General features: G+C 55.9%; 1 protein-coding gene across 1 annotated transcript; it reads left to right on the top strand.

Moving 5' to 3' along the window:
- The first annotated feature begins 1648 nt into the window (after nucleotides 1–1648).
- On the top strand, nucleotides 1649–25924 carry LIMD2 (LIM domain containing 2). Its single transcript, XM_073326163.2, has 6 exons — nucleotides 1649–1852; nucleotides 13973–14114; nucleotides 15372–15501; nucleotides 23669–23713; nucleotides 24159–24298; nucleotides 24980–25924. Exons 3-6 carry the CDS (start codon nucleotides 15460–15462, stop codon nucleotides 25137–25139), a joined length of 387 nt encoding a protein of 128 aa, XP_073182264.1. The 5' UTR covers nucleotides 1649–1852; nucleotides 13973–14114; nucleotides 15372–15459; the 3' UTR covers nucleotides 25140–25924.
- Nucleotides 25925–27541: the final 1617 nt, after the last annotated feature.

Below are 27541 nucleotides of genomic sequence, written 5' to 3'. Positions count from 1 at the left end.
GGACTTTATTATAGTGATAATATTCTTAACCAAGTAATTTAGTGTCTGTATTTGCTCAGCAACGTCTAATTTTACCATCCAGTCAAGCTCAGCTGTGTCAGTGATAAGGGAACGTTATGTATGCAGTGTTATTGTAGCTATGTTGTTTCCCAGGATATTAGAGAGACTAGAGACAAGGTGAATGAGGTAATATCTTTTTAATAAAAGAGACAAACTTAGGAGCTTACACAGAGCTCTTCTTCGGGCCTGGAAAACATCCTCACAGTGTCACAGCTAAAGGGGGAACAGATGGTTTAGTATAACTTGTTAACACATATTTCAAGGGCTCATTCAAGGTGAAGTGGCCCCTTAACACCCTTGTAGTCATAGGGGGGAAGGATAGGACTTTGTGTAATAAATGTTTTTTAGGCCATACAGTGGGATCTGTATCTGTATCAGTGTGATGTATTATTTTATTATTACATCCCTGCCCATTAAACACCTCTGGAAATTCATTCCTGTTTTTTGCATTTTGTTCTGTAGACAAATTCTGCCCCTGTTAGGTTCACCTGGATGCATTTGCAGATGGATGTTTCATCTAAACACACTAGGGACTTCCTGTATGGCATCAAACTGTACTTAAATGGTATGAGTCCTCGTACAGATCTATCAGTGTAACCGTGCTACTGTGGAGGCTCCTTTGGGGACCATTATGTGAAACAAGCTTCGTTTTTATCACTAGTTTTTTACTGGGGTTCTTAATACATTTACAAAGCAAAACTCCACAACAGGTTGGTGTGTGACACTGGAAAGAAGTGAACAAAGTGCAAATTTCAAAAGAGCCGTTGTAGCTGAGCGCAGACTTTCTGGGTGCCCTTGGGCAAATCACTTAGTCTCTCAGTGCCTCAGCGCAGAGGGGTGATAATAATGCTTCCTGTCTTCACAGGGAGGTCGTGAAGGTGAATGAATTAAAGCCTGTGAGGTGCTCAGACACCCCGGAGATGGGCAGCAGTAAGCACCTTTCGATGGATGCCTTCTCTGATCCTTAGGAAGGGAGCGTGTCTGCTGTGAACCTTAGGGGGAGGGATCTCCCAAGGCAATGCATCAACCCCCCGGCTGTGCCTGTGGTCCCCCAATCCCTACAAACTTTAGCAAGTCTTGGAACTTGGGAACGGAGCTATGGGAAGGAGGGAACTTCTGGGGGTCGGGGGGGGGCTGCCAGGAGGGGTCGGGGGGGGGGCTGCCAGGAGGGGTCAGGGGGGCCACAATGAGCAGAGAGAATCATGCCCCATAGTTTTGCTAAGTGGGCCTGAGGGTCTCTACCAAAGGGCACTGCTGACCGCCTCTCCAGAGATGGCTGAGCCCAAACCCCAGAACTTTGCCAGGGGGTCTTGTGGGGTGGGGGCTGTTTGGAGAACCGGCCCCATCTTGACAGCAGGGGAGGAGGAATGATTGTTTGCCCTGGCTCTCCTAGAGAGAGGCAGGGACCTGAGGCATGTGCCCTGGAGAGATCTCCTCTGGCAAGGCTCACGTTGCCGACAGGCCAGGAAAGCCACTTGGAGTTTTATTTTGGCGGCGGCGGGGGGGCAGAGAGAGAATGGTGAGGGGGGGCTCGGAGGAGGTTGGGGGTTATAGGTTGCTTCACACAAAGGAGAAAAGCAAGGAGCCAATCACAGGCAGCAGCCTGGTGATAAAAGGACGAGCAAGGCGGCTGGAGGGAGCTGGCAGGAAGCAGCTCCCAGAGCTGAGTCTGGGCAGAAACCCCCCCCCCAACACCCCCCCACACGCTTCCTGGCCAGAGGGGCGGACAGACGCTGCCGGGGAAGCCTCCCTCTGCTCTGCCTTCCCGCGAGGAGCCGTGCCCGGCCACAGGGTGAGTCCCCGTTCTGCGGGGTACGACGGGGCGCCCGAGCTCCCCGCCCGGAGGAGACAAAGCGTCGGGCTGGGGGGGGTGATGGGGAGCTGCTGCTCTCGGCGAGCCCCGGCTCTGCCCCCAGCTGGGGGAGGGAGGGAGCGGGGAGCAGCCCCCCGGCGCCGGGGGGCTGGAGGGAAAGGGATGGAGAGATGCACAGGGAGGCGGACGCCGAGCCGGGGAGAAGGAGGCGCATGGACTGTGTTGCACAGCAGGGGAAAGGGGGGCTCCAGCCCCGCCCGATTTCGGGGCAGCGGGGTTCACGAGACAGGCCAGACGTAAGGGGAAGCCGCCTACAACTTTTGCTCTCCGGGGAGGGTTTCGGAGGAGGTCCAGATGGGTGGCCATTGGGGGCTGAGTCTTCAGGCTGCATGAACCCCAAGGGGTGTCTGGTTTTGGCCAGTGGTCAGGGCTCAATATGTGCCAGTTCAGAGCCCCCGGCACCCCTGGGCCGGGCCGTTCAGAGCCCCCGGCACCCCTGGGCCACGCTGTTCAGAGCCCCTGGCACCCCTGGGCTTGCCGCCTCAGTTATGAAAATAAAACAACTGCTGAGGGACCCCTCCGGGACATGGGGTCAGCCAGGGGCCAGGCGGCGTGAACCCTTAGCCCTCTGGGGAGATGGACGGGACACCTCTCTGAGCCTTGCCTGGGCTTGCAAGGAGAGGAGCTGGCCTGGAGGTGAGCAGAAGGGAGAGCCAGGGGTGATGCTGGGCTGGGGGGCGGCTGGGCTGGAGACTCAGCCCTGAAGCCGGCTGGAACGGTTTGGTTCCAACTTGTGGTCCACCAGAAATGCCTTCTTGGTCAAACTGAACCGTTTGGTGGCAATGTAGCGGTTGTGATGGAAACGTCAGCGGGTCCTGGCTAGCTTGTCTGGACCACCCCCCACTCAGTGGTAGGGGACCTGCACGTGGGTGGGGGAGATGCGAGTTCAAGGTGCTGCTCTGCCTAATTCAAAGCAGGGAACTGACTCTGGTTTTCCCACAGTCCAGGGCTATTGAGGTGTTTCTCGTGCCCTTTCTCCCCGCCCCTTCTTGTTTTCCAGCTAGCCCTCCTCACCCCCACTGTCTGCACTGCATGGTTGTGTTTTCCTCCCTTGAATTTCCCAGCCTTGGTTGATCTGTAACCTCTTCAGCAGTTCTTTGTCACATGCTGCAGTACACACCAGGGAGGGGCTGGAGGGGTTCATTTTTAATGTGATCAGAGAAACCAGAGATGGAAGATGAGCTGTTAGATCATAACTAGTTTATCCCCCTTGGCTAATGCAGGATTATTCCTGACAGTGCATTTCCTAATGTCTCATCCAGTCCAGCTTTAAACCCCTTGAGCGAGGGGCTTTCATGGCTTCCCTTGGGAGATTGTTCCAGGTCTAAGAGTTTTAATAATGAAATCTTGCTCTTATCTAGCATTTTGCATACATAGATTTCAAAACACTTTCCCAGGAGATCAGGATCATTGTCCCCATGCTACAGATCGGGGGGAAAAGGATGCACAGAGAAATGACACACTGACCCATTTGATTCAAATGGATCATTTAAAACCTAGTCCAGTTGAAACTGACAGGAAATGACTTATAGGCCCAACTTGTAGGCTGATCCCCAGTCAAGGATCAGGTCCCCATTGTGCTAGCTTGCTGTGCAAACAAAAAACCAAGAAGACAGCCCCTGAGAGTGCTCCATCTGCATGTTAGGATGCAACTGGCAGATGCAACAGACCCATTGGGTGAAAGGGTGAGAACCATGAAGCAGAGAGAGTTTAGTAGAAAAGCAGAGAGCGGCAAAGTTGAAGGGGACAGGGGAGTTTCAGATGAATTAAGCCAGTTTATAGAATGACTGGGTTTCCACACTCTCTAAAGTCTCTTACTTTTTTTTTTTTTTTTGTGTGTAGTCTCCAAATCACCTTGGTCAAGAAATCCCAAATGGTTTGTGTTTGGTCTCATCAGCACTGGTACCATTCCATACTGGAGAGGTGTGGGACAGGGCTTAGTTCAATAGCATAGCCCTGCAAACTGTGACCCTCCGAGAACTCCCATCAGTGGCTGGCTGGGTTCTTGCAAGCCTTTGTTGGGAGACACGCTAGCCTGGGTGAATGGAGCCGAGCCACCCTGGAGATGGAGTTGAAGAACTCTGAGAGGTCCAATGCTGGGAGAGATGGCCTGGAGCCAAAGAGAAGCCCAGTCATGGTGTTTGAAGGGGGACTCTCAGACAGTTTATAAGGGCCATTAGCTTATGTGGAATTTACAAATGATGGGCAAGGTTTTCAGTGGGAACTAGTGGGAACCCAGGAAGAGGTTTGATTATCAGAGGACAGGAGCTCATGTTCTGAAAACTATGCCCCTTTAAGATGTCTCAGGCCGGACAACCCAAAAATGAGGGATCCCAAACCACTAATCACCATAGAAAATCTTGCCTTTTTTTCTGAGGTGCTGAACACTCCGATGTTCCATTGACTTTAATGGGACTTGTGAGTGCTCAGAATGTCTGACAAATCAAGCCTGTATCTATTTATAATGTCTCTAGCAGAAGAAAGTATAAGTGTTGAGTGTGTTTTCATATGTGAGCATCTTTAGGTACATTCTGAAAAAAGTAAGGAAATTCCCAGACAAAAACATTGTTAAGATCTAGTTACTGTTGTCAGGATGGACCAGTGGCTTCTGCTAATGCACCTTAGGAGAATGTGGTATTTGGGTTTTTTTTCAGTGCCAGAAAACCAGTACATTCTACCTTAAGATATAGGTCAGAAAGGCTCATAGAGAGAACCGCAAATTAACCGCTCAATGCCTTGTCTGTCCCATTGTCTTAGCCATTTGCCTGTAACCAACTACTGCAGATCCTCTAGTTCTTCATGCAGCTAATCATCTACCTGTGGAACTCTTAGCCGCAGTATGACTGAAAGTCCGATACCACTGGAAGATTCTAAAAGGGGACAAATGATTTTATGGCCAGTGTCATTTGCAGTACTGTGGTATTCAAACGGCCGGGCACATGGCATGTGCTGAGAGGAGCTATGGGGATCAAGAATAAATCCCGTGCGCCCATAAACAGCAACATATGCCAGTCTGGCTGCATTAGGTGTATTGCTTTTGCCAGCCCCTGAAGCATCAGGTAATGGCTGTTGCCAAGAGCAGAACACCAAATGGAGCAGTATTTTGGCATGGCAAAGCTAATGCTCTATGGGTTGGCTGGTGTCTAATTAGCTGAGCTACACAACAAGGGCCTAATCCTGAGATGAGCCAAGCACCCCTGACTCCCACTCACTTCAGTGTCCGCCATCAGGATCAGGCCCAGACGGGCTGCAGCTGGCTGGTAATAGTCCCAAGTGCAGCTATAGCGCGTGGACCCTCCCAAGGAAATGGCTTCCCTGCAGTGACACCCAAAGGCTGCCGGGAGGCTTTACCGAGCGATTGCTTAAGGGGGAATCTTTCTCTCTTGGGATCAGCCAGTGAGCCTATCATGGGAAGCCTCCTCAGCCTCTGAGGGCCATAAGGAGTCCTGGGTCACTTTCTGGGGAGCCAGTGGGCCTAGGGGGAGCAGTGTGCAGTCCATCTTGGCCAGAGGGAGGGGCACGGTGATGCAAGGAGGAGTGAAAAAGGACAAAAGTGGTCTAGAGTTTATGGGATTGTCTCCGGGGCAGCCCCATGTCCCGTAGAGCTCTGGGGCACCCCAAGTAGGAACGTGCCAGTGTCTTGATGCTTATCGGACAGACATCAGAAAGTGTCAACTCCAGCAGAAGATTCACCTCCAAACCCCATGGTACCTCTGGCCTCCTCCTGGCGAGATGGCTGGAACTGGTGTGGGGGTTCCCCTCTTGGCTCCAAATTCCTCTGACCCCCTGGCTGTGGGGGTAGAAAATCCTTCTGCCACATTGGTGGGGGGGGTCAGGACTTTACCCAGTGATAACTACAATAAACAGATGTGGCCCAGCACGTTCACCAGCCAGTTAGGTATTTACATGCCTAAATCCCACTGAAATCAATGGGCATCAAGAGCCTATATACCTTTGAGGATCTGGGCCTTATGGCACGGACTGAGCCACAGTGCCCTTAATTGTTCTCTTCACGAGAGTCAATTAGCCACAGTAATTACCACATTGCAGTCTCATGTCCAAGTCCCAAATCTCCTCAAAGCTACTCTGCTTCCCCCGGTGACTAGACTGTCCCCACCATCCCTCCAGCATCGATTACGGGCACCTGGTTTCCTGGTGGCTGGTGTTTGCATTCAGTGCAAGCCCTGCTCCACTCCGCCAATTCCACGGGCGTCCAGCTGACTCTGCGCCCATCAACTGCAGCGCTTTCTCCAGACCCCTCCTTAAGACTCGTCTCTGTTGCAGTGCCCACAGGATGCTGCCGACTGAACACAGCTGGGCCCAGGGCGAGCGGAGATGAACAGTACTGCTGGGAAACCTGCGTTTTTAGTGCTAGCACATCTGCCCTCTTCCTGCCCCAGTTTTTCTGTTGTCTTGTCAGAAACCTAGCTTGAGAGCTCTCTGGGGACTGTCTTCTGACTACCCGTTTCTCAGCACCGAGCACAGTGAGCTCCCAAGCCTTGAGCAGAGCCCTGAGGCTCTACTGCAATACAAATTATATCAGTCATTTTTTAAAAAAATGACCTCTCTGCTGTGCCTCAGTTTCCCCTTGCCATAAAGTAGGGGAGTATAAAACCCGCCCTCCCGCATCTGACAGGGAGCTGAGGGGCTTGTACAGTGCTTTGAGATCCCACTGTTGAAAGGCAGTTGCTATGGATCTCAACATTCCCATCTGCCTGGTGTCCTTCCAAAGACACCTGCTCCAGCCTCTCCCATTTTGTTTCCACGGATAATTCTGGGGGTGAGTGGGAGGGTTTTTTCCTCTCCATTCCAAGGTGGTTGGTGCATTGTCGCCCCTGACAAAGGCAGTCCTGTTTCTCCTAGAAACCTATTTCTCTTCAGCGTTCTTCAGCAGCTCATCTGCAGATTTCCTTCCCACGGGCAGTCTTTCAAGAGGCAACTCGGCAGCACGATGTGGCTGGAAAAGGGATTGGAGGGATGAACTGGTAGAAGTGTGAGCTTGGTGCACTGTATCTGCATCCCAGTCCTGCAGGATTGCTGAGCGACTCCAGCTGAAGTCAATGGTAGCTGCAGGGTTAGCATCTGCCCTCATCGCTGTAGGATCTGAGCACCCCTCTGAGGTAGGGCGGTGCTATTATCCCTATGTTATAGACGCAGAGCCAAGGCACAGCAAGACTAAGTGACTTGCCCAAGGTCACACAGGAAAGCTGGTAGCACAGAGGCCTGAACTCGCACCTCCTGCCTAGGGCCCTCACCACTGGGGGCATCTTTGGTCTCCCCACCTTGGCTCTAAAGGAGAATGACCCATCTGCTATTCATTCCTGGTCCATATGTTTCCCAGTGCCTCACATGCAGTACAGGTCAGAGAGCACTCGGGGGCGCTCCTAGTCTGCCACAGTCTAACCCCGCCCTTCTGTGACCTGCTCCAACTGCACTTATCCTCCCCCTCGCCCGCCTGCCCACCCCTCCAAGCGTCCAGTGAGAGCTCGCACGTGAGCCCTGAGTGTGCTCAGACCCAGGCTCTCTCCCACCTTGCACTAATGTGCGGGGGCCGGAAGGAAAACCTCACTCCTGCGGATACTCAGTTAGGTTCCCCAATGTGTTCCCTCGCCCTCTGCGAGTCCGTCTGGACCCAGCAGAGTGTATGCTCGGGCTACTGCAGCCTCCCAGCCCTGTGGCGATCAGGGTGGACGATCTAGCCCCGGCCAGTCAAGGCCCCAAAACTGATGCTATAGAAATGGGGGCACCTCTGCCCGGGGTGCAGTGAGTTTGGTGGGTCTCAGATCAGCTCCATAGGTCACAAAAATTCAGTTGGTGTCAATTGATGCCCTGGCTGGCAGTCGTGGCACAGAGGGCAAGGGCTGGATGGGCCCTGGAAACAGGGTGGGCAGAGGCACACTTATGACTCTGTGTGTGTGTGTGTGAAATTTGCGCTGCCATTGCTTGCACACAATGGCTAAGCCAGGAAAATCAACCCCAAGGGCCGTCAGGTGGGGCTCTTTCACAGATGCCTCCCTGGTGCAGAGGGAAGAGCCGTGTCTAAGGTACTGAGTGCAAATCATCCCCCTGTTCTGGCAGAGCCCGTGCTGATTTGGATCCCTGGCACCTTTCACCAGCCGGAAATTCACTCAAAGTTAGCAAATGAGGCCAGGCGCCCTTCACCGTGGCGCTGTTTCTCATGGAACCTGCAATACGGGGGAGCCTTCCTGCCCTCCGCTTTACCCTTGGGAAAGTCTGACGCAAAGGCAGGATTATCCCACCAGTAAACATACTCCTTGCAGTGTTTGTAATGGGAACCATATGCTTGAGAGGGGCCAGGTGCCTGGCTCACTGGCCCTACAGGAAGCATTTTGGCTTTCTGAAGGGCCGCTCACCAGCTGGCCAGAGATTGCTCCAGGCCTATGCCGAGTGGCCAGGGAGAAGAGAACACAGTGAGGGGAGGGCGGAAATCTTCGTCTCTGCCGTGCCGAGAGGTACCACTGCCCCTCACAAATATACTGCAGAAAGTCTCCTTAGTCCTGTCGGAGCAAATGGCAGGTGCAGATTTCACCGTGGCGGGGCAGATCATGTCCTCCGAGTGACACGCCAATGTGGAGCGACGGTGAGCAGACTACAGAGTTTGTGTGCCCGTGAGCGTGTGGAGGTTGTTTGTTGTGACGATCGGGCCCTGTTTCTTTAAATCTGTAGCAGGAAACCGGGGGTGGGGAGGGGTGGTGGGAAAGATTCGAGGCAGAAACTCTGCAGTGAAGCGGAAAGGCAGAGCAGCTTAAGAGATCGGGCTGTTTTCCTTATTCGAATAAAGTTCCTTGTTCAGTGTCAGCAGAAAGTGACTCATTTTGTAGTGCCTCGGCATTGTCGCCCGGCATTCGTGGCTGCTGGAGCCCCTCCCACCCTGCAGATACCTTCATCTTGTCCACGGAGGCAGTAATTAAATAAAAGAACGGAAGGGCCAGACCCTGAGGGCCTGACTCCGGCGCACCCTTGCTGAAGTCTCTGGGAGTTTGCCGGAGCCGGGACTTCAGGACTCTGCCCTGAGCAAGTCCAGCGTTGGCGAATTGTCATGGACGGGCACAGGCTTCCTTTGTGCTGTCCTGGTGCCCCCTCCAGCCCTGACCTGGAGGGGCGCCCTGTAATGGTGAAGGGGCAGGTCAGTCACCACTGTCTGTTCCATTCGTCCTCTCTCTGGTGACACTCCTGACAAGGGGCTGGAGGTGACTGTTCCACTGCAGGGGTCTGCGCTGAGCACCCACAAACTCATGCCACACAGGTTCCCAAACAGGCATCGGTGACAGCAACCGTTGACCTGAGAGGATGTTCCAGCTGGCAAAGTGAAGCGGGATACACGTAGTTTCCTCGGCAGAGATTTTGTGCTAGGACTTAAGATGCCCCAAAGCCCCGAGGGGCTCCGCAGGGTGAGAATCCCCGCAGGAGACATTTCCCACGTCTCCCCTTCACGGCCAGCCCTGCTTACTCTCTGACAAGCTTCACTGACTGCTGCTGGGTCAGCCCAGACTTGATCCTGGCTCGGGGGAATCCACTCCCAGCGGCAGCTGGGTGACAGCCCTCCCTTTCCCAAGAGCATGCGACGCAGAACGTCAACGGGGGCCATGAGAAAGCGGCACCGAGTCTGCTTGGTTATTAAACCCAAAATAATAAAGTCGTTCCTTTTGTTACTGCCAGTGTGTCAAGCTGCCCGGGCTCGACGGGATAATCGATCGTTAATTAGCAGTCACTAATAGAGAGCCTCTCATCTCCGCATCTCAAAGTGCTCTACATTAGACCTGGTGGGAAACAGGTTTCCCGTCCCATGAATATATATTGACATTTTTCCCTGTCTCGGACTGGGATGAAAAGTCCAAATCTCGAAAATATTCTTGAAACAAAAAACTAATCCCCTCCCCCCCACTTTGAGTCAGTCAGGACATTCTGATCATTTCAAAACATTTTGTTTTGGTGTCGACCCTTTGTCTATTGACGAGAAAACAACTTGTTGAAAAGTTCCTGACCAGCTGTATGCTACAGACAGAATTAGCCTGGCAAAGCACCCCCCACCCCCGATGTGAGGTCTCATGGGTCACTATCACAAGCTTCACCGTGCAGGTGGGGAAACTGAGGCAGACGGTGGGAAGATGCCTTGCCCGAGGTGTCAAAGTGAATGAGTCGCAGAGCCAGGAATAGAAATGACGATAGGATAGAAACACTGGAATGCGTTACCTAGGGAGGTGGTAGAATCTCCTTCCTTAGAAGTTTTTAAGGTCAGGCTTGACAAAGCCCTGGCTGGGATGATTTAATTGGGGATTGGTCCTGCTTTGAGCAGGGGGTTGGACTAGATGACCTCCTGAGGTCCCTTCCAACCCTGATATTCTATGATTCTATGATTTAGCAGAAGTCACTGCAAACCCAGCCGTGATCACTAGGCTGCAGTGGGCTTGATTCTCATTTGCACATAAAGGGGGTGTAAATGGCACTGCCAGAGGGGTGTAGCATGGGCCTTAATCTAAATGAGAGAGAAGCCCAGTGCCTTGCGGGGGCAGGGGGGGGGCAAATTTCTGACAGCGCTAAGGGCCAGGTTTCCAAGTGCTCGGCACCTACAATTGCACCCCCATTTTCCAGAGAGATCAACTCCCATTTAGGCAACAAGGACTCGAGTTTTCAAGAGCCCAGCATCCAGCGTGCACCCGCTGTGCGGGCCTCTTTGGGAAATGCAGCCCCCCCGTTGTGGGTGCACTGAGCCCTTGAAAGGCGGACCCATAAGGCACAAGTGGGGTGCTGCCTGTATGCTCTAGTGTGCACGACTCGCCAGTTCCCTGCACCTCTTGCTGCAGAGCATGACAATGCCGGTTCACAGGCCAGCCGAACCCTGATTGGGCAACCTCCTGTGCTGAGAGACTGGGGGCCCAACTGAAGTCAGTGGAGTTGCGCCAGGGATGAATCTGGCCCAGTCCCCTTCACCTCCATGAAAAGACAAGCTCCGTTACCTAGCTGGTTTTGGCTACTTCCTGCATTGTCACTGATAGTTGGGCCTTGTTCCAGCAGGAGTGACCTTAAGAGCGAAGCGTCCCCTGTAGTGGGTGGAAGCAAGTTGCAATCCCCCTCCTCTTCGCTCTCGCTAGGGCATAGGGCGATGTGTGGACAGGGACCCGCGACTCAGTCCCACGTCTTGGTGTGTAACGCAGACCCACACAGGTAGCAACTCTGCATATGACTGCTCCTCTCCCTCTCCTCCGTTCACGCTGACCTGCTCTCCCTCACACAGGATTGCCTTTTCCTGCCATGCCTGTCTCTCTCTCTCTTGCTCTCTCTGCTTCATCATCTCTTTCGTTCCAGATCTCAGCCCCTCTTGTTTGCCCGCTGTCATTTTCCCACACATGCTCTAAGTACTTATCTGGCCCTCCGTTGCTGTACTATCTGAGCATCTCGCAGTCTCTAGTGTATTTATCCTCACAACAGACCTGGTCAGCAGGGCAGTGCTATTAGCCCCATTGTACAGACCGGAAACCAAGGCACAGAGAGGCTAAGAGTCTTACCCGAGATCACACAGGAAGCCAGTGGCAGGAGCAGAGAGTGGGGTCCCTGCCCACGGCACCATGCTTCCTTCCTGCTCCGTAACTATTTCTTTCTCTTCTAATAACGCTGGAAAACTATAGGAACTGAGAGGCAGTGCGGCCCAGCGGCTAGACCCTGGAGTGACCCTGCCAGGTGACCTCTTTGGGCTCAGCGACTAAGTTCAGCTGGGAATGATCCAGCCTGGAAAACCCAGGCCCTTGATGCCACCTGCAGAGTTTGCTTGTTTAACGCTGTCGTCCCGCCCAAGAGCGTGGCTGAGCATGCAGGTCCCGTGTTGCCACACCGATTGGCCCTGTGTGACTGGCCAGGCCGGTTGGAGGATCCCAGCACATTAGCCGTCTACAGCGCACCAGGGATGTCTAGCCAGAGCTTTCTCACAGACTGATGGGTGGCTGCCGTGGGCAAAGCGCAGGGAGCAGGTGGCTGTTCTCGAGCAGCAGCACTGTGCTCTGGACAGCGGTTCTAGAGCAGAGGGGGTGGCACATGGGAAGTCTGTTCTGGATGGCTCGGAAGACGATGGAGCCTGGAAGGCAGTTCTGGAGCTGGGGGGAGTGCCCCTGTAATGCTGCTCTTGGCCACGATAACGTACATGGAAAGGCTGCTCTAGAGGCTGTTCTGGAGCGGCAGGGTTGTTCTAGAGCAGCGGGGCCATGCCCCGAAAGGCTGTTCTAGAGACATGGGTAAAGCCTCTCTGGGCTGGGACAATGACAACCCTTCTGGATGCATCTACGCTGGCAAGTATGGGCCCCGCCAGTCACTATCTGTGCAGCTCCCAGCAGCAGAGGCCGTAGTGTAGACAGGGAGCCGGCGTTCTTACCATTGTATCGTCTGACCCCGACCCCTGAGCCCGGTCTGCACTAATGCCTCCCCTGGTGGGAGCTGCCGCACTGTGGGGCCTGACCTAACTCAGGATGCTTGACCCACACTCCTGAGCACACCCTTCCCCTTGCTGCTCTCATGGCTGCCTCCCTATCCTCTGGCAGGAAGGATGTGTAGCAACATCTCCTGTTCAATCCCCGCAGAGCTGTGCCCTGAGGGGCCCCTCCACTGGGCCTAAGCTACCAAGACGAGAGGGTTTGAACTGGGTATGTGCACAGAGGGGAGGGTCTCTGTGTGGGGTCTGTGCAGGAGAAGGGATTGCAGGGGGAGCTTTGGTGAGATGTGTGGAAGGAGGGAGAGAGGGGTGGACGTGGTGGGGGCAGATGAGGAGGGAGGGGGACGGAGAGGTGCAAGGGGGAGGCTGAATGAAGCGTGTGTGTGTGCACACGTTGGGGGGGTTGAATGAGGGTGTTCAGAGAGGTCAAGCAGGGATACAAGTAGCCGCAGAGCAGGGCCTGAGAGGTGTATATGGAGTGTGGGGGGGCAGGCTGAGGGTTATCTGGGTGGAGAGGGGAGTGGTAGACGTTGAGGGGGTGTGTAGGTGGGAGGCAGGGAGGGGGATGGGTTTGGGGAGGTGAGGGGTGTAGAGAGGGAGGGGGAGGAGCAGGTTGATGGGAGTGTGGGGTTGAGGGGCAGTTGAAAGTGTGGGGGCACATTGAGGGAGGTGGCTGAGAGGGGTGTGTGAGTGGGACATTGGGATGTGTGGAAGGTGGGGACCGAGGGGGTGTGTGTGAGTGGGACATTGGGGGGTGTGGAAGGTGGGGACCGAGGGGGTGTGTGTGAGTGGGACTCTGGGGGGTGTGGAAGGTGGGGTCCGAGGGGGTGTGTGTGAGTGGGACTCTGGGGGGTGTGGAAGGTGGGGACCGAGGGGGTGTGTTTGAGTGGGACATTGGGATGTGTGGAAGGTGGGGACCGAGGGGGTGTGTGTGAGTGGGACACTGGGGGGTGTGGAAGGTGGGGACCGAGGGGGTGTGTTTGAGTGGGACTCTGGGGGGTGTGGAGGATAGGGACTGAAGGTGTGTGTGTGAGTGGGGTATTGAAGGGAGTGTGGAGAGCAGAGTTGAGGGGAGTGTGGTGAGTGGGGCATTGGGGTGTGTGGAGGGTGGGAGTTGAGGGGTGCAAATGAGGGGGTGGTGAGGGGAGTGTTTGGGTGGGGGCTTAGGGGTGGGGATGGGGTGGGGATGAGGAGGTGTGGGGGAATGGGGCATTAAGGGTAGGTATGTGTAGGGTGGGGGTTGAGGGGTGTGAGGAGAGGAGGCAGAGGGGTGACTGAAGGTGTGGGGCATGGTGAGAGGTATGTGGAGGGCGGGGGTAGGTGAGAAACCGAGGGGCTTTCTGCATGTCTTGGCAGCTGTTTCCCCATCCATTGGTGTCTCGCTCTCTGGACATGTTTTTGGGACAGCGGGATGACACTCCCATGACCCCAGAGAACAGGCAGGGTAGGCCCCCCTGACTGGAGTGGGTTTACATCAGGGCAGTGGGGCACTGGGCAGTGCCAAGCCCCCCGGCATCGGAGCCCGCGTCCCCCTCACCGCACTGGGCAATGCTGTCACTGCTCTACCAGGGCAAACTATCTCTGTGTTTTCTCTGTAGGTCTCCCCAGCCCTGAGCGTCTCCTTGGTGCTGAGAACGTCCCGTCCCCAGAGGGCCAATCTCCTGACTAGGGGCAAAGCAGCCCAGCTTGTCGCTTGGCTCCATCCCAGCCGCGGCCTCTGCTGGAGCTTGGCGGAGCCTGGTAAGAGCTTCATTTCCTTTTCAGCCCTGGTTCTGGCTGGAACAGGAAGCTTCTCGGGAGGTCCAAAGACCCCTTTGATGCTCCTAAGGAGAAAGAGGGCCCTGGTTTTCTTTTTAAGGGTGCATGCTCTAGGGCAAGCCCCAGGATGGGGCCTGAACCCCACAAGGTGGGTCTGGCTTGTGAACCCCCTTCTTAGTGGGCGTTTGGATCCAGGGTCCTGGTTCCGGTGGGCAGTGGCTGGCCTGCTCTGACCCCGCTGAGCACGTGCGTCTGGCCAAGTGTAACTCCGGCTGCGCGGCTCGGTGGAGCAGGAAATAACAAGCAAACCACAGAGGAGACGGGAAATGAGTTGGGTAAAATTGGAGCCACTTTCTCAGGGGCTGCAAATCCTGTGCGCTCAGCCTGAGGACAGCGCGAAGCCTGCGGGGGGAGGCTTCGGCCACCTGGCCCCTCCTAGAGCTAGAGCTGAGGGTCTGTGCAGGGGGCGACCCCAGCTCTCCTGGTGCTCTCAGCACCAGAGCTCTTAAAACCACACACAGTCTGAGCGTGCCTGCTTTTCCCCACAGCTTAGCACCCCCCGGGAGCTGGGCAAGGCCCCCACCGCTTCCGATGCTCCCACAGGACCTGTCTGTCTCCATGTCAGCCTGCTCTCCCCACAGGCAGATCACTCACAACTCCCCCGCCCTCCCACGTCCAGTGTCCCTTTGATGGCCAGGCTCCCTGCCTGGGCAGAACATCTGCGTGACTCCGGCCTGGAGCCTGGACGTGGCATGTGAACTGCTATTATTATTTATCTGTAGCACCTAGGAGCCCCAGTCATGGGCCAGGTACTGTACAATCGCCCCCAAGGGCATGCTGGGAGGCTACTATCTAGAGCCCTTGCCTTTTTCCAACTGACCCCTATTAAGGAAAGCCCAGTGACCCAGTGCAGCTACTCAGTGATCCTAGAGGCTGGACCCTGGGGAAGGAGGCAGGTGTTGTCAGGCAAGGGACAGTACTGAGGAGTTGAACCACCCCCTCCCCCTCAGTTACCAGCACCCTTTCCCCACGTCACACCGTGGAAGCCTGGAGCTGCTGCCCCCCGGGGCTGCTCTGCATATTTGCCCGGGACCCCGTTTGCGAAGTCACCCGGTCAGGGTCAAGCACACAAGCTCTATGCACCGACCCTGCCAAGCCTTGAACAGGTGGCAGCTTGTCTGGGGTGAGGGAGCGGGTCTGCCCCAACGAGCCGTGCTCCTCTTGACGTTTCCTCCCCAGATATCACGAGGGGCCAGACTTAGCCACAGCAGCCTGGCCACCAACATCAACCTCAGGATTAAGGCAAAAGACAGAGTGGGAAGGAAGCATGTTCCAGGCCAAGGGACCAGCCAGCGCGACCTCCGCTCACGTAAGTGTCCTCACCCCTGGGAGTTATTATTCCACATTGCAAGAGTCGGAAACCCCCTTCCCACAAAGGAACGGCGTGTCCTTCGGTTCCCGGGGCAGAGAGCATTCACTGAGCACTTGGGAAGATGCTTCCGGTCATGGGTGATCAGTCAGCCATTATTGCAGCTGGTTGAATAGTTAAACCCTGCTAGGTGAAATGCAAACGTACAGTGTCATGCCATCTAGGGGCAGCTGGGCCAAGTTTGACATGGCTGCTGCAGTCTTCGCTAAGAGCTCTGGGTATGCTAGTTCCAGAGGTCCAAGGTTCAATGCCCGCTGATCCACCCAGGGCGAGTGCTCCATGTGGGAGGCTTTTTTGGGGAATGCAGCTTGATGCGACACTAGGGCAGGGGTCAGCAACCTTTCAGAAACGGTGTGCCGAATCTTCATTTAGTCACTTTAATTTAAGGTTTCACGTGCCAGTCATACATTTTACCGTTTTTTAGAAGGTCTCTCGCTATAAGTCTATATATTATATAACTAAACGATTGTCGTATGTAAAGTAAACAAGGTTTTCAAAATGTTTAAGAAGCTTCATTTAAAACTAAATTAAATTACGACGCCGGCTCACTCAGCCCATTGCCGGCTTGGGGTTTCGTTCACCTAGGCCAGTAGCAGCCTGAGCGGGGCCTGAGGCCAGAACCCCAGACTGGCAGGGGGCTGAGCAGGGCCTGCGGCCAGGATCCCAGCTGGCAAGGAGCCGGCAACCAGAACCCCAGACTGGCAGCGGGCTGAGCGGGGCCTGCGGCTGGGACGCTGGCTGGCAAGGGGCCGGCAGCCAGAACCCCAGACTGGCAGCGGGCTGAGCGGGGCCTGCGGCTGGGACGCTGGCTGGCAAGGGGCCGGCAGCCAGAACCCCAGACTGGCAGGGGGCTGAGCGGGGCCTGCGGCCGGGACCCCGGCTGGCAAGGGGCCGGCAGCCAGAACCCCAGACTGGCAGGGGGCTGAGCGGGGCCTGCGGCCGGGACCCCGGCTGGCAAGGGGCCGGCAGCCAGAACCCCAGACTGGCAGGGGGCTGAGCGGGGCCTGTGGCTGGGACCCCGGCTGGCAAGGAGCTGGTGGCCAGGACCCCAGACCGGCAGTGGGCTGAGCGGCTCAGCCCGCTGCTGGTCTGGGGTTCCGTCCGCCGGCTCCTGCCAGCCAGGGCCCCGCTCAGTCCCCTGCCGATCTGGGATCCCAGCTCTGCCCACATACAGTGGGAACCTACCTTCTCCCTGGTTCTAGCCCATTCTCTTCCTCGCTCTCCACACTGAGCTGAGGGTGGGAGTGCACTGAGCACAGGGCTGGGGGTGAAGGAGCAGGTCTGGGGGCTGGGGTGCAGGGTCCGGCCAGGAGCTAGAATGAGGGAGGGGGCTCAGGGTTGGGGCAGGAGTTCTGGGTGTGGAGTGCTTTCCTGGGCAGCTCCCATTTTGTGTGAGGGGTGCAGGTGGGAATGTGGGGGTGGGGGTGCAGGAGCTCCCGTTTGGTGCTCAGGGTGGGGGTGGGAATGTGGGGGGTGCAAGAGTCAAGGCAGAAGGCTGGGGGTGTGGGCTAGGATTGTGGGGGTGCTCCCAGCCCCCTGCCCAGAGCAGCTCACGGCAGGGGGCTGGAGGGGATATGCCCTAATTCCATCCCCATGCCCCAAGACCCGCCCCTGCCTCTTCTGCGGCTCCGCTACCCCCCTCCCTGGCAAGGGCCATCAGCTGATCCCCAGCAGGGAGGGAGAGGAGGAGTGGCAGGACCCCAGCAGGCTGGGGGAAGAGGCAGGGGAGGGGGAGAGGAGGAGGGGCAGGACCCCAGCAGGCTGGGGGAAGAGGCGGGGGAGCAGGGAGAGGACGAGGGGCAGGACCCCAGCAGGCTGGGGGAAGAGGAGGGGCAGGGGGGAGCTGGGCTGCCCTGCAGCAGCCTCTGGCAGGACCAAGCTTCTTCACCCTGCCCGCATGGGGGCGGAGAAGAGTGGGCTGGGGCGGGCAGGATTTTTAATGGCTCGCTGCTGCCTGCCGGGGTCCCAGCCTGGGTTCGGCAGTGGGCTGAGCGGGGCCGGCGGCTGGGACCCCGGCTGGCAGCAGCGAGCCATTAAAAACCGGCTCGCGTGGCCCCCTGGGCTGGAGGCTTGTATTCCTCACTCTGGTCGCGACGTGGCCGTGATCCCTGGTGTTTTCACCCTCTTTAGCATGACCGTGTCTTCTTCCAAAACTGCATCGGTCACCATTGACCATGTTTCAGTCGTCCAATCAGGGAGCAGAGATGACGCCACGTGACTGGGCTGACCGTCCAGACAACAGGGACGGTGACTAGTCTGAGCAACAAATTCACTACTATCCAGGGGTGCTGGAACAGTTTTTATAGTGGGGGGGGGGGGGCTAAGAGCCATTGAACCGAACTGCAAACCCTGTGTGTAATAGAAACCACTTCAAGCCAGGGGGTGCGTCCACACTCCTAGTTCCAGCACCTATGCTACTGTCCCATTGGCTGCAAACAACGGGCCCAGACTATCTGGAGGATACTGACCAGCACCGACCATGTTAGAAAAGAATCGGGCTCAGCGATGTCTTAAGGAAGGGTTTGATCAGAGGTGGTGCCTTTTGGGCCAGCTTTTCACAAGAGCTCAGCGTGTTGGGTGCTGAGCACTGGTGAAAATCGGGCCATTAAATATCACAGTGGGGACTGCTGAGTACTTTGGAAAATCTGCCCCCCAGTTGCGACTGACAAGCAATCGGAAATTTGACCCCAAGGAAGCAGAAATCTGATTAGCTGGGTCTGTGGCCGGCCCGCCGTGTTACCGCTCCCCCCTTTCCTGCCTTGTGGTGCTGAGTGCTTATTTGTGTTTCCATGGCAGTCTGTGACCTCCATCAGGAGCATATGTGTCATTTAGGATCAGACTAGGCAGAGATGGAAAAAGACCTGAGAACATCCCCTGCTAGGACAGGAGCTAGTCCTTCCCCTTCCATAGTGCACTTGACTGGAGGCTGCTGAGAAGCGCTGAGACATGGGACATTGCCATTAGATCTGCCCATGGACGTATTTCAGCTTCAAAGTGATGATGTTTTTCCCGGTTCAGCGAAGTTGTTCCTGGGGGCACTGAGACGGTCTCCCATAGTATTCTTGTCAGCAAGTTAAGGAAGTATGGGCTGGATGAATGCACTATAAGGTGGGTAGAAAGCTGGCTAGATTGTCGGGCTCAACGGGTAGTGATCAATGGCTCCATGTCTAGTTGGCAGCCGGTATCAAGTGGAGTGCCCCAAGGGTCGGTCCTGGGGCTGGTTTTATTCAATATCTTCATAAATGATCTGGAGGATGGTGTGGATTGCACTCTCAGCAAATTTGCGGATGATACTAAACTGGGAGGAGTGGTAGATACGCTGGAGGGGAGGGATAGGATACAGAAGGACCTAGACCAATTGGAAGATTGGGCCAAAAGGAATCTGATGAGGTTCAATAAGGATAAGTGCAGGGTCCTGCACTTAGGACGGAAGAACCCAATGCACAGCTACAGAGTAGGGACCGAATGGCTAGGCAGCAGTTCTGCGGAAAAGGACCTAGGGGTGACAGTGGACGAGAAGCTGGATATGAGTCAGCAGTGTGCCCTTGTTGCCAAGAAGGCCAATGGCATTTTGGGATGTATAAGTAGGGGCATAGCGAGCAGATCGAGGGACGTGATCGTTCCCCTCTATTCGACATTGGTGAGGCCTCATCTGGAGTACTGTGTCCAGTTTTGGGCCCCACACTTCAAGAAGGATGTGGATAAATTGGAGAGAGTCCAGCGAAGGGCAACAAAAATGATTAGGGGACTGGAACACATGAGTTATGAGGAGAGGCTGAGGGAGCTGGGATTGTTTAGCCTGCAGAAGAGAAGAATGAGGGGGGATTTGATAGCTGCTTTCAACTACCTGAAAGGGGGTTCCAAAGAGGATGGCTCTAGACTGTTCTCAATGGTAGCAGATGACAGAACGAGGAGTAATGGTCTCAAGTTGCAGTGGGGGAGGTTTAGATTGGATATTAGGAAAAACTTTTTCACTAAGAGGGTGGTGAAACACTGGAATGCGTTACCTAGGGAGGTGGTCGAAACTCCTTCCTTAGAGGTTTTTAAGGTCAGGCTTGACAAAGCCCTGGCTGGGATGATTTAACTGGGAATTGGTCCTGCTTTGAGCAGGGGGTTGGACTAGATGACCTTCTGGGGTCCCTTCCAACCCTGATATTCTATGATTCTATGAGTGTGCTGGCCAGGTACAGAGATGTCTGGGCAGACTGTGTGTAGTCCGAGCGGGAGCTAGGCACAGAGTGATCTGGACCCATTTACCCATCGATGACGAGATGTGCAGGTCAGTTACATGGGCGTCTGTGGGACTGCGTGGAGGTTTCGCTCTGCAGTTGACCCCTTGCAAAGGGGCAGCTTCTTTTCTAAATCCTGCAGCTGCTTCTGCCCAGCCAGGGGAGTCCATCTGGTTTCACAGGGCCTGATTCTCTTCTCCTTCCTACAGATCTCTCTCCATTAACGTCAGTGGGTGATTCCAGGCTTGGGCTGGTGTGAGTGAGGGCTTGTCTTCACCTACAGCAGCACAGCTCTCCCGTCGGCGTCTCCCGACAGGTGGTAGCTATGTTGACGGGAGAAGCCCTCCGGTCGGCACAGCGCTGTCTACATGGAGGGTAAGGTTGGAGTAACTCCGTGGCTCAGGGGTGTGGTTTTTTCACACCCCTGCGTGACGTAGTTATACCGATATAGGGCTGTAGCGTAGACCTGGCCTGAGAGAGGAATTTGGCCCCTGGCCTTAGCTGTATTGTGCCAGGCACTGAGAACAGCTGGGAAATGTCTGCAGAGGCGGCTCCTGGAAATGGGCATTTCCAGCATGTGTGTTACACAAACTGTTTCCCCCACAATACCGATGGAGCCAGAGGGAGAAGAGGCGGTGCTGGGAAAGGAGAGGGAGAATCAAGGGGGTGGCTGGAGAGAGAGGGGGAGGCTGTTCCAGACAGCAGGCGCTGGAGAGAAGACTCTTGCAGTACCAGGCTCTTGTGGGGGGACAGAGCGGAGGCTGGGGAGGGAGGGGAAGGAGAGAGTCGGTCAGGGGTGTCTTTGAAGCAGCAGCCAAGCCTGGAGTTACAAAGCTATAGCAAGCAGGGCTGAAACTGACATATTTTCATTACCCAGTTCATTGACTTCCCTGCATCCTGAGTTGGGTTACGCTGCTGAGTAACTTGCTAGAAGCCCATTAACCCCTTTGTTCCTGAACGGCTGTTTGAGCGATGAACTCTGTGGGCCTGATTCTCCACCGCCACGTGCGACACACAGTCACTTACGCCAGTGCTCCCAGATCACACTGGGAGCCACACTCGCATTGCACTGTCAGTGACAAGCCAGGGGAGCAGAGTCAGGCCACTGGGTGGAGCGGGTGAGGTGATGGGGCAGATGAAGCAGGGGTGGAGTGGCAGTAGAATCTCTGGTAACCAGGGCTGGGGGAGATGATACAGCTGACATTGGCGGCCCCACGGTGCAGGGCCCTGTGTGCCACCGGAGTGTTGTTAAGCACACGGGATCCTTTTCAGGGGAAAAGGCAATACACCACGTTTATTGAAGATACAACAATTAGCATATGCATTTAATTACATTACACACACACACACTCAGCACCGCAAGTCGATCTTATAGTTACCAGTCCAGAGTCTGGATCAATTAGCGGCCAGCTTGGTTGATCACGGGTAGGGAGGAGCCGGGTTCTGTCGGTCCCGACATGATGTTCCGGGGAAGTCTTGGCAGGACGAACCCCAAGTTTTATGGCAAGGCACCCTGTTTACATAGTGATTTTTTTTATTGGGACCAATGAGTTTTGCACATCATTAATTGTTGTTTGACAAGTGCTTTTTCTTTTGTTTTGTTTTGTTTTTTATTAAGTTTTTAAGGGAGTTATTTTACACTGGTTTTGATCATAACTATTTTGTTTTTATTGATAGGTGCTTGTTTTATTTTTTGAGTTGTTAATTTGCCCTTTTTTGACATTTTAATAGGGGCGTGTTGCAGCCTCTTGGCGCTCTTGTGTTTGCCTCTGGGTTTTTTGTTGTTTTTTGAATATTTGGTTGAGTGATGACCTTTGCACTTACTTTTTAATATATGTTTTTCATTTACACACAAAACAGAATTAATCTACACAGAACATTTTGAACAGGAACACTAAATTGCAATGCAAAAGAAAAACAAGTACAGCATTCTTTTACTTACTTTAAAATGCTAAACCTACAACAAAGTGGTGACCCTTAAAGGTTTGTTACTGCCTTGAAATTAGTCCAGACACAAAGAAATTCTGGCTGATACATTTCTACCAATGGCACATTAGGCCATTCCTTTTTGCTACTCAAAATACATTTAATAATAGGAGGACTTGTGGCACCTTAGAGACTAACAATGAAGACTAATCCGATGAAGTGAGCTGTAGCTCACGAAAGCTTATGCTCAAATAAATGGGTTAGTCTCTAAGGTGCCACAAGTCCTCCTGTTCTTGTTGCAAATACAGACGAACACGGCTGCTACTCTGAAACCTACATTTCATAATGTAATTTATTATTTTATTATTTTTATATTAAATGATACAAAATACAAAATATAAAATTTTGCTACTGCTTGGCCCCCTTTTGATCCCTGAAGACCAATTCTTGAGGGGGGCATGTGTTATACAACTGGTTCATAGCAATATCCGGAGAGGCCATTTAAGCTGATGGTTGTAATTTCACAAACATTCTTTTTGTTCAACAGCACGTACAACATGTCCAGCAAACAAACACTGGACAATATTAACGCAACTAGTAACGGGTGAGACATAATAGACAATGTGCCCCTAGAGGTCGGGGACCAGCCTGTAGAAACGTCGTACCGGTGATAGGCTGTTAGATATTTTTTAGACCTAACAATTGTTAGCATGTTTTTATTTGCAGGTAATATTTGAATGACGCATTTCCCTATATTCCTTTGTGTCTGTGCTTTCGCTGAGATTAATAACCGGGTCGATCCTTTTGGGGGGAGGCAAATGGAGCAGAGCAAGTAACTCTCCAATGAGCTGCCGTCTGTTTAATGCAGCTGGCATTGCGTTAGTGTCTGTGCTTGGGGGGGCTGCGGGGGGGGAAGTGAAGGAGTTAAAGAGGAAGGCTGGTTTTGTGGCTGAGATAATGGATCGGGATTCAGGAGCTCTAGGTTCAATTCTCTGGTGTGCCACAGGCTGGCTGGGTGACCTTGGGCAAATCACTTGACCGGTCTGTGCTCAGTTCCTCATCTGTAAAATGGAGACTTCCTTTTTCTCACCCTTCAGCTGGTTTCTCTCTTTGGCTTTGGGGAACTCTTTGGGGAAGCAACTGGGGGTCTGTGCAGCGCCTACTGCGATGGGGCCCTGAGCTCAGCTGCAGTGTCTCAGCACGGCCGTAATACAACGAAAGAATAAGTGCAGCCAGCCAGTCAGATCACTGACCGGATTATGGGCTGCAGTTGTGGGTGAATGTGTCAACGAGCATAATTCCCGAGCCATGGATTAAGGGTGGCCATCATACACTAAGCTCTTGCTTGGCCTGTCTCATTATGAAATCTCTGGTCTTCCTGTATGACGAGGGACAGCAGGTAGAGTGGGGTGAAGCCGCTAGCCCCCAAACTCTGGTCTGCAATGCCTGAGGATTCAGAGGCTGAGGGCTGTGTCCGCCAGTCTGGTACCCGTGTTGATTGGGGGTGGGGGCACATTTTCAAAAGCGCTCAGGTCCCAATTAGGGGTCAGAGTAAAGGCCAGACTTCTTAAAAGTGGACCCAACATGCTGAGCCCTGGAAAAATCTGGCCCTGACTGTGGGGGCTGAGCTTTTGAAAATGCTGACCTAAGCATGTTGAGTGCCCTCTAGTGGGACTACTTAGTACAGCAAATGCCCGTTGGACTACGTTACCCAGAAGCCTTAGGAGGAAGTCGGTGCTTTCTCGCATGGAGCGTGAAAAATAAAGCCCCGTGTGTCATCAGCAACAAACCTAAAAGTTCCTTATAAAAGGAACCTCCTCCCACACGTGTCTAATCTGCCACGACCTCCCTGCTTCCCAGCCAGGCAGGAGGCGTCTCTTCGCTGCCTGGCCGGCTCCTTCTCCTGCTGCAGGCTGCGGGAGTCTCTCACTTGGATTCTCTCCCCCTTTTAGGAGGCGAGGAGCACCCCTGGGGGCAGCGCGGTGCAGCGCTCCAAGGTACCTGACCCGCACGACCGCCTCGTGCCAGTCCCCGCGCTAGGGGCGGCCGCATCACGCAAAGGCAATGGGTGGGTCCGGCGTGCGGGGGCTGGGGCAGGGTGGCTTTTGCCCGGCGAGCGTGACAGGTGATGTATGGAAAGAACAGATCACGAGGCAGCCGGTACCCACAGCCACCTTGTCCCCTGGGCCTGTAGCCGCTGTCAAGCGAAGCGAAGCGGGGCTGGGCTGGGTCAGAGTTGGGGTGGAAACCTCCAAGGAAGAGCTATTTGCTGGGGGGGGCGGGGGGTGGCTCTGGTTTGCACAGGCCCAGTGCCCCAGCATTCGGGCTAATTTGAAACGCTGCTAAGGACCCAGCGGGAGGGCTGGGGGGGGGAGACACCTGTGTTTCCTTGACGCTGGCGGGTGCTCAGCAGCGTCTCCCTTTGGTTTCTGTGCGGCTCAGTCGTTCAGCCTGAAAGCCCAGGTGAAGGAGATGTGCGCGGCCTGCCAAAAACCCGTCTACCCCATGGAGCGGCTGGTGGCCGATAAATTCGTCTTCCATAACGCCTGCTTCTGCTGCAAGCACTGCCATGCCAAGCTCAGGTGAGGAGGGGGCTGGGCTGGGCTGGGGAAGGTTGGGCTGAGCCTCCCGGAGTCACAGCCCGTTGCTCAAACTCGGGCTTAAGTGCTGCAGTCCTAAGAAAAGCCGTGCCAGGCGGGGCACCGCCCAGAGCTCTCCCGGAGGTGCCCGAGGACCGGAACGCTGCTCCGGCCGGAGCGGGCTGCCCAGGTGTTCCCGCGTGGCTGGAGCCGAGGTATTAAGGGAGGAAGCTCGAAAGTCGGTTGAATGCAACCAGCGGGCCCCCGAGCACTGACGCGCCCCAGGTCCCAGGCCAGGCCGCGCTGGGCCAGAGGGAAAGCCGGGAGTCGTGGGAGCGTCGCTAGCTCCCCAAAGGCTGGGTCGGGAGTTTGGAAGGGCGCTCCCAAGACACTCTACCCTAAAAACCCAGCCCCAGCTGGGAGCAAGGCCACGTCTCCGCGCGGGGGGTGGAGGCTGCGTGCCCGGGGACAGGCCTTTTCTCCCGTCTTCCACCGCCTCCCCTCCCCGAGCCGCTCCGCTCCGGCCCCGCTCCGCCCGCCTCGCCTTCTCCCGGGTGACATCGCTGCGCTGTCGCTCCTCGAGTTCCCGTTGCGCCCCCTCGTGGCCTGCCGGCGTCTCCCGGCGCCTCCCGGCGCTCGGCTGGGCGCCCCCGGGCCTGCTGATCGCAGCCTCCCTCCTTTCAGCCTGGGGAGCTACGCGGCGCTGCACGGGGAGTTCTTCTGCAAGCCCCACTTCCAGCAGCTGTTCAAGAGCAAAGGCAACTACGACGAGGGGTTCGGGCGCAAGCAGCACAAGGAGCTGTGGGCGCACAAGGAGGTGGAGAGCGGGACCAAGACGGCGTGATGGGGGGGGGGCCCGTTCCCGCCCCCTCCCGCCCCGCCCCGAACCCAGAAGGGGCAACGCGGGGCGTAAGGCTGAACCCGGGGCTGACTGAGCTGCTGTAAAGCAAAGGCGACCCGCAGAGCCGGCTGGGGTCAGGCGGACGCCACTTGGCTCCAAGCAGCCCCCGGGCTGGGGCGGGGTGTCCTTTGGCAGGTGAAGGACCTGCTGGGGCGGGAGGGTTCTGGGACGCGCAAGGCTCAGTGGGGACGGTTGGAGGGGGCCGACCTGAATTGAGCATAAGGCTTGAGAGCAGGTGCTCGGTGGGAGACGGTCAGGGCTGGCCTGGGCATATGGGGTGGTTCCCCTAATATCTATAGGCCCCCCCCCCCCCCCGCTTACAGAAATCGGGGAAGAGCCACTGGGTGCCCACCAGACGGGCATGCAACGCGCATTACCTTTAACCCCCGTCCCCATTCACGAGGCCCAGGTGTCTGCCGCCCTGGAGAAGGGGGCAGCTGGAGTCCACAGAACCAGTGCCCTGGTGTCACCCCCCCCCACCCCCGTCCTGCCTGCTGGTGCTGGCGGGAGGGGGGAGAAGCGGGGGGCGGGTCGCTCTTTGGGTTGCAGCAGCTCAGGTCAGCTGGGGTTGATCAGCCGTCACGATGTTGCCCCGTGCCTGTTTAACGTTGTCTGTCTGGTTTTTCTATTTGCCGTCGATTGGTACGTTCTGCACCAGAGCCCGGGCTGGCGGCCCCCGGCCACGCGCTTGTTTTGATTATTTTTGTAATACAAGGTTTCTGAGCCTTGCCTGCCTCATTTTGCTTTCTGCGGGGGGTCAGAGCCGATGGTGGGTGTGGCTGCCTCCTGCTGGCCAGATGGTAGAGTTGACTGCCCCAGAGAGCCCCCGCTTTGCCGGCCACATGGACAGGAGGTGGGGTGGTTGGTGCCTCCCCTGCCTGGCATTCGTACCAGGACCGTTCAGGTAGCATTTCTACCAGCGAGGCACAGGGGAGACTCCCCATGACTGCGCTGGGCTGACCTGGCCGTCACCACAGGTGCCACAAAGCGCTGAGCCCGTCCCCGGAACGGCAGCCAGGGTGTCTGAGCAGGGGCCAGGCAGCAAGCAAAGCGGTGGAGGCTGCAGCGTGTGCGTTGCACAAGTGTACACGTGCGCCTCTGGCGGAGGGTGGGTGCAGACAAAGCAGAACAAATATCCTGACAAAGAGCTGCCCTCCAGAACACGCAGAGCAAGGTGCCTGACGGGGTTAGAGACGGACGGGCGAGGCTGGCTAGAGGCCGAGCCGTGACCCAAGCGCGGCGCTGGTGTAAGAGAGGCTGGCGTGCCAGAGAGGCTTCCCCATTCAACCAGAACCGCTGGACAGACCAGCTGCAGGTCAGCGCGCGTTTCCCCCGTGAACAGCTCAGCCCCTGGTGAGGATGGGGGAGGTGGTTTGCAGCCCTCTCCCTGTCCGCCAAAGCCATGTTCTACAGTATCACGACTCAATCCAACCCATGTGGCTTTCTGATGAGCCCAAGGTAGCTACAGGGTGTGGCTACAGGCTTCCTGCAGCAAGTCATTGGGCCGCTCTGTGCCTCAGTTTCCCCATCACCAAACTGGGGCACAGTGAGCCCGACCCACCTTCCAGGGGCAGCGGTGAGGCTCCATTAGGTTAAGTCGCGGGCTCGGCCCAAGCCTGGAAGGCACACGGGCTGTGTGAGGGCCGAGCCCAGCCCATGCGCTGCCCAGTACGTGCCAAGCATCTGGCAGCGTCAGCGTTGTATGTACTGGGCTGAGCTCCAGTCAGGGGCGGAAGCTCTTTAAACAGCTCCCTTTGTCACAGCTGCGGTGGGCGAGGGACGCTGAACCTCCAGGGTGGGCCTGCCTGGCCAGTGCTGGGTCCCACACCGTGTGTCCTAAAGCCTTGGCCCTAGGCCAGCCTGGGCCTGAGCTAACTGGGTTGTGCTGGGCTCAGTGCAGGGGCCAGGCAGCCTGCTCTCCTCACTGTCCCCCACCCCGAATGCCTGGGCCACGAAGCGGGAGCATGTAATGGCCAGGGGGGGCCAGGCCGATGCTCCAGGCTGCCCGGGGGGCAGAGGCAGGCACCAGTGCTGGTCGGACACGGATTGGCTTGGCCGGGTGCTTGGCTACGGGCACTGTGGAGTCGGGCACCCAGCAAAGGGGGGAATTGTCTTTGGAGTTGCGGGGCAGGTGATTTCAGATGCTTGGGGCAGGGCCCAGCTGCAGCACGCATCCCCTGGAGACAGGCCTGAGCCTTCTCTACAGGGGCCGTGCCTTGGCCCATGCAGGGGTGTTGAACGACTGCCTTTCGTTGCGCACAGCAGCCCTGTGTGTAATGCTGGCCCCCTGGCTGGGGCAGCAGCACTGATTAAACCTGGGCACCTCGCCCTGTCTATGCCCAGCC

The sequence above is a fragment of the Lepidochelys kempii genome, chromosome 27 (assembly GCF_965140285.1).
Source record: "Lepidochelys kempii isolate rLepKem1 chromosome 27, rLepKem1.hap1, whole genome shotgun sequence".
Lineage (NCBI taxonomy): Eukaryota > Metazoa > Chordata > Testudines > Cheloniidae > Lepidochelys > Lepidochelys kempii.
This window is presented reverse-complemented; position numbering and strand designations above follow the sequence as displayed.